The sequence below is a fragment of the Syngnathoides biaculeatus genome, chromosome 17 (genome assembly GCF_019802595.1).
Source record: "Syngnathoides biaculeatus isolate LvHL_M chromosome 17, ASM1980259v1, whole genome shotgun sequence".
Lineage (NCBI taxonomy): Eukaryota > Metazoa > Chordata > Actinopteri > Syngnathiformes > Syngnathidae > Syngnathoides > Syngnathoides biaculeatus.
Genome location: NC_084656.1, coordinates 1,456,406 through 1,468,439, shown reverse-complemented (window position 1 = coordinate 1,468,439; position 12,034 = coordinate 1,456,406). Strand labels below are relative to the sequence as shown.

The 12,034-nt window shown below is 41.0% G+C and overlaps 1 protein-coding gene across 1 annotated transcript in view; it reads left to right on the top strand.

Moving 5' to 3' along the window:
• Window positions 1-12,034, top strand: part of slc27a6 (solute carrier family 27 member 6) — a 97,414-nt gene that overhangs the window by 74,151 nt on the left and 11,229 nt on the right. The window contains exons 6-7 of the mRNA XM_061847511.1: window positions 6,396-6,486; window positions 6,576-6,774. Of these exons, the coding sequence (XP_061703495.1) occupies window positions 6,396-6,486; window positions 6,576-6,774 (290 nt within the window). The remainder of the gene's footprint in view (window positions 1-6,395; window positions 6,487-6,575; window positions 6,775-12,034) is intronic.

The following is a 12,034-nucleotide window of genomic DNA, read 5'->3' as shown; positions in this document are numbered from 1 at the left end:
ATTAAACAATGTGATGCAATCAACAGGCACATTGGCTGCCATCTAAACACCAGAAATTTGGTCCTTTGGAAACACCAGACAGTGATGCAGCAGAAAGACTGGCGATCTCGAGAGGATGGTGAAGACATCTCAAAGACTCTCATTGGCTATTTTTGTTATGGTTGCTTTAGGTTGGAGATGGTGAAACAGACACATTCCACGTTCGCCTCGCAAGCAAAAGTTCCTCTTGTCTTCCTTCCCTGTGAAAGCGTACTTTAAATGTCCTAGGTTGTGGCAACCTGGCACACTGCTGACGTAATCTCTGATATTGTTCCACTGTCATCGGTTGCATAAACCAGACATTGGTTTTGAGTGGAAACTAATGCAAGCGGGAATGATCATGCGGGAGGGAGAGCTTGGGGGAACTGTCTTTTGGTTGGAGAGGGCACAAGGAAATTATCAGACTGAGCACAATAAATGCACAGCTGCTGAGAGAGACAACGCTGACGCTTTTGGGGATTTAAATGTATTTTGCTAATTTATGTGGGCTCTTTGGGTGCAACCGAGTGTGACAAAAGTGCAGAGGACAACAAAGGAGGCAGGTGCACATCAGGTGCAACGGAGTGTGAACAAAGTATCCAGCTGATGTTGTGGCGCTAAATGTCAAAAAGTTTTCTCGCATAGCCTATTATCTCCAGCAGGGGTGCTCAATGTGTTGATTGTGAGGCAGTTTTGGTTGTTCGCGTGATAGTGTGCCAAAAAAAAAAAAGATGTCAGCCTATCATCCATCTTGTCGCTTCATTCAGGTGTGGCAGATACTCGATCACACACACATCAAGGTGCGTTCTAGCAAGATAGCCTCCTATTTACGGTCTCTCTTTTGCTTTGTACACAGCAGTTGCGGCGATGTGCGTGTCTCCCCCGTCAGGAGAGCGCAAGAGGCTGGCTGCTTGAAAAGTAGAGCTTTGGGTAAAAAAAAGTCCTGGCACCCCTGATCTACAAGGATAGCAAGTGCAATTATAATCTCAAGCAAGAGGTGGATTCATTCCAGACAGTGAGCTCGTCTTTTATTTGGTGGGTCCATTTTTATTTATTGGTAGCGGCATTGTGGAGGTTGGGTGCGGTCAGTATTGCCTCCGGGGGTTGCTGGGTCCATGATGGCCAAAGTATTCTGTCATCGAAGGAGAGGAGCTGGACCCAAGAGCAGGGGGAGGCAGTTATAATGTGATGAACAGATAATTAATGGAAGATAATCCGGGATGTGTTGGGAGGTGGTGGCCTGGATAGGTTGGCAGCGGTGGTTTGACCAAGTAGATGGGTAGGTGGCAGGAATGATGTGGGACAGGAACACAGGGGAGCACTAGGAATATGGAGACACAAGAGTTACTGAGGCAACAAGGAGTGGTGAGACCTCCAGAGTATGTGGACTGTGGTACCACTAGGAGAGACTGCAATACTTTAATGAGCATCTCAGGAAACAGGCAGGCTGATAGACACGCGAGGTAACGAGGTAATCGCTGACAGGGGCTGGAAACAGAGAGGGGAGAGAGAAAGAGGATGCAAACGGACGCTCCAGGCGCCAAAAGTGGAACTCCATGGCAGAATATGACAAGAGTATTTATCCTAAAAGGCATATGTTATAAGGATGTTTTTCCACTGTGACCATGTCTACACAGTTCTTATGTACCGTATAAACAAACAACCATTCGTGCTCACATTCATACTTAAGGACAATTGATAGTCTTCAGTTAACCTATCCTGCATATTTTGGGGATGTGATAAGAAACTGGAGTACCTGTAGATAACCCACGGAAGCACAAGAAGAACATTTAAACTCCACAAAATTGCTCTAGATTTGAACCCGAGTTAACAGAACTATGAGACAGATGTTGTAACTGGTTTAAAAGTATGTTACCTATGATTAATTATTTTAAATATGATCTTAGATTTCACATTTAGTGACATTTTCTCTTCTAAATAAAACAATGGTCAAACAATGCTATTTCAGAATCAGAATCGGCTTTATTGGCCAAGTGTGTAAAAACAGACAAGGAATTGGTCCAGCAGGATGTGAGGGTGTCTCCCAACAATGGCACAAGGCAGAAAATTGTAGAAAACAGTTTGAATGACTGCTAGTTATGACTTGCATTGATTGGTAGAGCTTACCCGACGGAAGGAAGTGGAAGAGCTGGTGGCCAGGATGTGAAGGATCCGAAAGGATCCTGCCTGCTCTGGACCTAGTTCGAGTGGCGTGCAAGTCTTCAAGAGTGGGAAGAGTGGTGCTGATAATCCCTTCAGCGGTTTCGATTGTCCATGGCAGACAAAGTTTGTCCTTTTTTGTGGAAGCCCCAAACCAGACTGTGATGGAGCTACACGGTACTGATTAGATAACCGCTGTGTAGAACAGTCTCAGCAGCTCTTGTGACAGGCCATGGTTCCTCAGAAGCCGCAAGAAGTACATACTTTGCTGGGCTTTTATGAGGATGGAGGTTAACTGAGACTGTAATTCCCAAGAACTTGAAGGTCTCAACGTTTGACACAAGACAGTTGGACAGCGTCAGGTGCAGCTGTGGTGAAGGATGCCTCCTGAAGTCAACAATTACCTCTTCAGTCTTTAGAGTGTTCAATGCCAGGTTGTGTTGACCAGCCCAAGCCAATTCCTGTTAATATGCAGAATTGTCACCGTGTTTGACCATCAGGTGTCTCGAGGTGCAGTCGTTTGTGTAGCGGGAGAAGAGCAGAGGGGTGAGGACAGAACCTTGGGGTGCCCCGGTGCTGTTAGTGCGTGTGTTGTGTCCCTCAGACTCACCTCCTGTGTCCTACCCATGAGGAAGTTGTAGAGCCACTGGGAGATTGCAGGCAAGACGCTGAGCTGGAGAATTTCGGAGGAGAGAAGTTCAGGGATGATGGTGTTAAACGCAGAGCTTAAGTCCACAAACAGGATCCTTGCACAGGTTCCCTCGCTGTCGAGATGGCTTGGTTGGTGTGGTGTGAAACTGTCCTTTTCAAATCTGCAATAAAAGCTATTGAGTTCATCGGCTAGCCCGCTCTTGTTTTCTACGGTGGGGTAAAGTCGTTTGTAATTAGTAAGCGATTGTAATCCATGCCAGACTGATTTGGAGTCATTAGTACCAAGATGTTTTTCCAGTTTAGCTGCATAGTCCCTCTTTGCTATGTTAATTTCTTTAGTCAGCTGGTTGTGAGTGTGACTGTTGAGGGCCCTATCCTCACTACGATATACAACCTCTTTAGCCTGGCGGAGTTGCCTAAGTCTGGCTGTAAACCACGGCTCATTGTTATTGAATGTACGAAAAGTTTTTGTTGGTACACAACCTCCTCACAGAGGCTGACATGCGGGAACAGTATCCTTAAATTCATCAAGGCTGCTTGCTGAATTTTCAAAGACAGTGCTTGGACAGGGACAATGCCTCATTTCTCCATTTACCAACTCCAGTTTTTAATTATAGCGTGAAAACTGATTATGGGCACCAGCAGGATCCTGAGGTTGTTAAAGCCCAAAATAAGTTCATTGGGCTCTGACATTTCAGCATTTCCTTTGGTGCCAGACCATAAGACCACCAAAGTACACAAGTAGAGCTGTTTGAAGTCTATGATCCGAGAAACACACTAAGGCCATACATCTGAGTGATAAAGAGGAGGTTTCTGTATAATCTATAAACTTCTTAGCGCTAATTTTAGCACATGTAAAGAGATTGGACAAGGTATGATAGATACAGTAGCAAAACCCACAGTATCTGATATTAAGTGATCAAGCTAATAGAGCAAAAAGGCGAACACACAAAAATTATGTTGTCGACGAGTCTTTCTGCTTCATGTTCCAGTCAAAAAATCTAAAATGTTAGGGCAATCTTTGATTTAATATTTTCAGAGAGTGAAGTGGGCTAGAGTACAGATGTCCACATACATTTAGGTGACAACTGATTGCAGTGACATTTAGCTTTTGAACTCTCAGACCGTCCATTTGTGTCATGTCACTTGTCCTTACGCCTTTGGAAACACTGATTACTTTTTTTTTTAAAGCAGCTGAGTAGCTCTTTTATAGATTTTTTTTTTTTTAGTTACGGTATAAGATCGTAAATAAATTCACGTAAATGTGTCATTTCTCTGGTGCAGTAACAACAGATATGCTAACAATATCATTATGGAGGCATGCAGAAGGAAGTCGTGCTTCTTGGGTGAACAGCAAAGATTTACTGTAACATTATATTGGAATGAAGTTCAGTTTCACAACCCTTATTTACTGATGTTTATACAATGTGTAAGATTTTTGTTTTTCTGTACCTATGTATAGGTATCGAAAAATACTTGTGTACCAATACCTATATATGTATATATAATGTGATTAAAATAATTAATTCACATTTTATTATTCATTAATCCAAATTCTAATGTGATTTAAAATGAATACAAATTTAAAATGTACAAATGTTTTCATTTTACAATTTTAAATACATCAGAAAATAATTGACCAGAGATTTATTCATATATACAAAGCATTGTTAAATGTACACGTATTTCATTAATATTCAAATAGTCAGTCAATCACCCTATTTAAAAAGAGAAATTATGATAAAAAATGTAAAAACATTAACTCATTTTAGGAAAATTACTAACATAAATTATTAATCGCTCACTAACTACAAGCGACGTTCTCCCCCGGTAGAAAACATGAGAGGGCTAGCCGATGACCTAAATAGCTTTTACTGCAGATTTGAAATAGACATTTCCACACCACACACAAACCAAGCCGCACCCCAAGCCCCACCACCTTCCACTCCACCGTTTAACATCCATGAAAGGGACGTTCGACAGATCTTGGATGGATGGATGGATGGATGAATTGATTTCTACATCCATCATTTGCAAGCCTGCGGAATTGTTTTCCTCACACCATTACAGTAAGCAGGTGTACTTTTATGCAGTATGTGCTGCATCAACACAAACCTCCAGGGGAAAAAGAAACCCCAACCTCCAATCAGCAAAAAAAAAAACCCAACAGTTTTCAATTATTATAAAAAAAAAATATTCTCTTGAGGTCAAGATACATAGAGGAGTTTGCTTAGTGAATGAAGGTGAAATCTTCAAAGACGCACAGAGGTTAGATCAGCAAATGCCATCGAAATATATAGTTTGGGAAGTTCTCCTGTTATAGAGTGAAAACAGTATCAATCTATAAATTTTAATGTAAAAATCAATTTTTACCTTATGAGTCATGTCTTAAACAGCTATTGAATCATTTTTATTGTAAGCATCTACAGGGATGTAGCCCCCTTAGAAGATTGCAGCAATAAAGAAAAAAGGAGACGCAAAACGAGAAAATACCTAACAAGTTTCAAACAAAAAGAAACATACAAAGCTCAGAGAACATTAGTAACAGGTTCAAAATCTTTTATCGTAATTACATTTTTTTAAAACTTTTTTTTTTCCCAGCTGCACGGTGGTTGGCTGATTAGCACATTTGCCCTCACAGTTCCGAGTTCTTTAAGGGTTCACATCCTGGCCCCCCTTTCTGTGTGGAGTCTATATTCTCTCCCCATGCCTGCATGGGTACTCTGGTTTTCTCCCACATCCCAAAAACATGTATTAATTGAAGACTTTATATTGCCTGTAGGTGTGAATCTGTGTGAGAATCGTTGTTTGTTTCTATGTACCCTGCAATTGGCTGATGATCAGTTCAGGGTACACCAATTCTTTTGCCTGAAAAGAGCTGGGATAGGCTCAGGCATGCCCGCAACCCTAGTTCCAGTGATTTTCAGTATTCGCCAGGTTTTACGTTGTCATTATTAGGATCATTGAGACCCCACAAGGTGATATCTTGCATTGGGCTCCACTCTGATCGAGATTGACTGTCATGTTTCCATTTTCTAATGATTGCTCCAACAGTGGACCTTTTTTCACCAAGCTGCTTGGCAATTTCTCCGTAGCCCTTTCCAGCCATGTGGAGTTGTACAATTTTGTCTCTGGTGTCTTTGAACAGCTCTTTTGTCTTGGCCATGTTACAAGTTTGAGTCTTACTGATTGTATGGAGTTGACAGGTGTCTTTATGCCGCTAACGACCTCACACAGGTGCATCTGATTCAGGATAATACATGGAGTGAAGGTGGACTTTTAAAGGTGGACTAACAGGTCTTTGAGGGTCAGAATACTAGCTAATAGACAGGTGTTCAAATACTTATTTGCAGCTGTATCACACAAATAAATTGTTAAAAAATCATACATTGTAATTTCTGGATTTTTCTTTTTAGATTATCCCTCTCACAGTGGACATTCACCTACGGTGAAAATTTCAGACCCCACCATGATTTCTAAGTGGGAGAACCTGCAATATAGCAGGATGTTCAAATACTTATTTTCTTCACTGTAATTGTTACTCGATAATATTTTTTTTCCTGTAGCTCCTCTTCAAGTATGATCTGGTAAAGTATGACATGATGAATGACAAGCCAATAAAAGATCAGGATGGGTTCTGTCAGCGAGTGAGAACGGGTAAGATTTGGTAAGATTTCAATTCACAGTGTGGCTTTCATCTCATTTGCTTCACTACTGAGCTGTATTTTCCTTTTCTTATTTCACAGGTGAGACAGGGCTTTTACTTTCTAGAGTAAGTGCCCTGACCCCTTTCTTTGGGTACGCTGGAAGCAAGCAGCTGACCGAAAAGAAGCTGATAAGGAATGTGTTTGTCAAGGGAGACACCTACTTTAACACAGGTGACCTGATGGCTGAAGACCACGAGGGCTTCATCTCTTTCAAAGACAGAGTGGGAGACACATTCAGGTACAGTTGTATGATTTGATTTGATTTTTAGTCAAATGAAACTTTTTCATCAACAATTGTATTAGCGTCTCTAACAGTCCAGATTTCATCAAAGAAAATTATGGGTGGATGGAAAAATCACAATGTCAACAGCATATTGTTAATCAGTCAGAAAATACAGTTCAAAATTATTTTCCACAACAACCAATTGAGATGAAAATAAAGGCAATAGAGGAAAAAATGGATTTCGGAAGGGTGAAGCAAGTAATGTCGAACAAACATTGTTTGCGTGAGCAACAATAATGTAATGGCCAGGAGCAGTATTGATATTATTAGCATTTTACAATTAAGGATAGGAGCTGTAATAGGAGATGTAAAATGTTACGCTGAGGGTGTACCTCTGGAAGTGCAGCCGTCCTTTAAAAGGGATCGTGAAAAAACGTACTGTAGTAGACTGTACTGTAGAAGTTGTATTGTTGCTGTCTGCCACACAACAGTGGCAGTTCTAGATCATTTACAATGAGAGATGAGAGAAGGGTCATCACAGTAAATTGTGAAGAACGTGTCTAACCACAGTGACAGAAATCACAAGAAAATGTGTTAAATGTCCATCATCACATAGATTAAAGACAAGAATAATAACATATTTTCAGATGGTGTGGGGGGTGAAGATGGCTGTCTGAATGTGGATAGTCAACTCTCTGGTAGGTAAAGAGCCTGAGTTTGTCTGTGATTTCAGGTCTTGGGGTCTGATACTCTCTAGTAGTGTGGTACTCAGAGGAGTTGGACTCTCCATTTTGGATTTTCCCCCGGTGAGAGGTGCTGTGCAGGTGTGGGCATACTTAGTGCCCTTTCCAGGTCAGGAATGAGATCCCTGCCCAAGTGAAAGAGTTCAAGTATCTTGGGGTCTTGTTCACATGTGAGAAAAAAATGGAGCAGGAAAGCAACAGGTGGATTGGTGCAGCGCTTACAGTGATGATTAACATTTAAAACCCATCTCAGACATGAGTCCACTAGTAAAAGAGTCCAGTGTGAAATGCTCACTGCATAAAACAGACTCCTGACTGTGTTTAAAATTAGCTCTCATTTGCACATACCTGGCTTCCTCATTTCTGAAGCTGGAGACTTTGGGAAAATAATGTAAACTTTGACCAGAATCATTCAAATTGTGACAAAACTGAACTACACACTTCTTCACCATTAATAAGGATTGATTGTAGCTGACAATCACTGAGAAATGAATGGGTTTTTCTTCAGCGTCAACAAGCAATGCTACGAGTAATAAAGCCATTGCACAAATCCTCGTTGTGACATCAGAGGTAACCCACACGAAAGGGGGTGTTTGTCAGATACAGGAAACTAGGTCAAAGTTTGCAGACTTTTATTAAAAATACTTGTGTTTTTTGATAAAACAAACAAATATGCATTTTATGGTACAGCTGAACATATATTTTCGTCTCGATAAGATAACTTGTGCTCGAAAATTGACGTTAAGTGCACTTGAAGTAATTTTTTTCTCATTAACAAACAGAGACCACTCCATTATGACAGAAATATTGAATTGTTGAAATATTTGCATTTATTAAAAAATTAAAAACCGAAATAGACGGCGGCACTGTGGGAAGCCCCCTAGCTCAATTGTTAGAGCACTGGTTTGGTAAACCAGGGGTTGTGGGTTCGTATCCCACTGGAGCCTCCACCCCCTGAGAAGGGTTGCGTAAGGAAGGGCATCCGGCGTAAAAATTGTGCCAAACATATATATATATATATATATATATATATATATATCTATATATGCGTTCATCTGAGATGATACGCTGTGGCGACCCTGAAAGGGACAAACCGAAAGGAAAAGCAAGACGGCGGCACTGTGGCTCAGCTGGAAAACATTGGCCAACAGTTCTGAGGTTCAATCCCAGACCCACCTGTTTGGAGTTTGCATGTTCTTCCCGTGCCTGCGTGGATTTTCTCCTGGCACTCCGCTTTCCTCCCACATCCCAAAAACATGCATTCATTGCAGACTCTATATTGCCCCTGGGTGTGATTGTGTGTCCGGCTGTTTGTCTCTATGTGCCCTGCGATTGGCTGGCAACCAGTTCAGGGCGTACCCCGCCTTCTGCCCGTTGACAGCTGGGATAAGCTCCAGCATTCCCCTTGACCTTCGTGAGGATAAGCGGCAAACAAAATGAATGGATGGATGAAATATCAGACAGCCATAAGTATTCAGACCGTTTGCTGTGAAACTCAAATATTTAACTCGGTGCTATCCACTTATTTTTTATCATCCTTGAGTTTTTTTTCCACAGCTTCACTGGAATCCAACTGTAATACAGCCCTATGAGGGTACAACCCAGTGCATGAAGGTGATCCAGTGTAAAACTGTGCCAAACAAATGTGAGCGTTAGTATTTCATAATACCATACCGGATCGGTCGTGGCCCGGGTTAACAATGCCCACCTCCGGCACCGTTAACCTGCAGGGCATTGATGGAAATTCAGCTGTGGGTCGAAGACAAAGAAGAGGAGGAGAGTGGATTCGTTGGCAGAAGAAGAGGAGGAATGCACAGAGCCTACAACTGAGTAAAGGGACTTTGAATATTGGAACTATTACAGGAAAAACTCGGGAATTGGTTGACATGATGAGAAACCTTGACATATTGTGCATCCAAGACAGCAGGTGGAAAGGTAGTAAGGCTTGAAGTTTGGAGGCAGGGTTTAAATTATTTTACCATGGAGTAAATGGGAAGAGAAATGGAGTAGGGGTGTTTTAAAGAAGGAGCTGGTTAAGAATGTCTTGGAGGTGTGTTAAGTTTATTACCTAATTGCTGGAAATTACCCGAATTGAGGTCAAGGAGCCATCATGTTTCTCATGAGAGAGAACATGAGAAACCAGTAAGTTATCAAAGACATTCTTTGATCACAATGTGTGTGCGTTGATTAACTTGTCTTTGGCCACTTCTCGGAAGATCAGGAGTCGGCTGGTGCACTGGGTTGGTGCTGCGCATCCTGTGTGCAAAGAATCTTTGAAGCAAGGATAATACTTTGGCTTTGTTGTAAATCCATAATAAATATATTAACAATTATTCTAAAATTTCCCTCCCGTTTATTATGTATTTCCAAAAATTCTTGTATCATCTAAGAACTTCTAACGATTTTCAGTTACTGAAACATTTTTATGAAAACAAATACACGCACACTCAGAAAAATGTTTTTACTCATAATCTGGATCTGTAAACAAGTCAGGCAAGTTTAATGGAAAATTGTCATCGGTGTCACTGTCATGGACATTCTTCATTAAAGGCTACATCTCCGCCACCTGTTCTTTGTGGGTAAGATAGCAGTATTAAGTTTAGCTCGCAGACAAGGAATACATCAACATCCACACAAGGTCAAAGTTTCTGCAAAAACAGTGACTGACACCAAATTTGAGGACAACAGGGCTTTGTATCTTCCAAAGGCATTCATCCAGGTCTCTCACACACGGAGGTGTCAATATTGGAATGAGCCGTTAAGGGTTCAAAGCCCCTCGGTGGCATGGCTCTCATCCGCGGCTGTGTGTTGGGCTTCACTGTGCAGCAATGTTCTCTGAACATAGCACAGAGTTTTCATCTCAGCCAACATGTCAACAGCGACTCTGCCTTGGAATGCGATAAATGAGCAGATAGCTGTTCACGTAAAGTTTCAAACCCTCTCTGTGTCCAATTGCCCAATTTTTGTACATTGTAATGATTGTAGTTGATTCTGTCTACGTTTTTCAAATCCTGCTGCCAATTGATCAGACAATTTATACTCATTTGGAACATCAGTAGCGTCGATGTATGTTCACACTTTTGCTGTTCCCATTCTGCTGCTCTTTCGTCTATGCTGGTGTTTGGGTAAAATTGCATGTACAGTAGATTTTAATTAATAAACAGACAGACAGATGACTGCACAAATGGAAATAATTTACAATAACAAACAAAAGTAACCTGAAGCTTTTTTTTTTATCAAGGTCAATTTATCAAAAAGACTGTTAGCGCCGCATTACCACCAGATGTCAGGACACGACAATCGCTTAAATGAATTATCAACCACAAAAATTGTTTTGCAAATCAATGCTGATAAATTTCCCAATTTGTTTCCAGTTCCTATTTGATTGATGTGAAATTTCCTGGTGAGACCTCATTAAAAAAACTTTTTTTGTGTTTGTTTTTCAAAAGTATATGGATACACATGGTCTGGGATTCTGGGATCTTTTGAAGAAGCTGCTTGTTTTAGCATTCATCCATCCATTTCCTGAGCCACTTATCCTCACAAGGATCATTGGAGTGCTGCAACCTATCCCAGCTGTCATTGGCAGGAGGCAGGATACACCCTGAAATGGTTGCCAGCCAATCACAGGGCACATAGAGTCAGACGACAGTTGCACTCACAATCACACGTAGGGACAATTTAGAGTGTCCACTTAATGTTGCACATTTTTAGGATGTGGGGGGAAACCAGAGTGCCCAGAAAAAAACCACGCAGGCAAAGGAAGAAAATGCAAACTCCACACAGGTGAGGCCAGGATTTGAACCCCTGTCCTCAGAACAGTGAGGCCAACACTTTAGAGCTGTTCCACCGTCCCAACTTTGTTCTACCTTGAGAAGCCAATTATTATTTTGTCCGGAAATGCCTGTTGGAATTTGAAACCAATTTTCTACATCTAATTTAGTGTTTAAATAAGCAGTCACACCCTTTTGTTCTCAAAACTGTCACAAAGGGAGGTTATTGTAGTTTGGGAACTTCACAAATCTACACAGGGAATTGAGGATTTTTGAAAGACACATAAGCCCTAGTGCATTTCTGGGTAGGATAGGTTTGTTGTTTGGTCATACATAGATGTCTTAATGTAATGCTGCACCATTTTTCTTGTTCAGCTTTGGGATTTAGTTGTTGCATATCTTCTTAATGTGCCTTTTATACAAATTTGTGGCTGTGTCAATTATCATAATTTGAGGGTTTTTTTTCGATGCAGCTTCCTTTAGAATTCTATCAGCGAAAGTATTTCCCAATGAAATCACATATTTGTTTGATGTATGTGTGACACATTTGCATACAGCAACTATTTTATGGCAGTTGTATTGCATTTAGTAATTCAACTAACAATTGTACGTGTGTTTTTTTCCAGTACTGTGCAAAAACATTCACTGTTGCAAAATGCACATTGGCTGTCTGTATAAATTGTTACATTTTTCTTTCCTTTCATTATTTACATGCATTTTCTTGGATGAGCCATCGACAAATAGCACTTCTCTTATTTC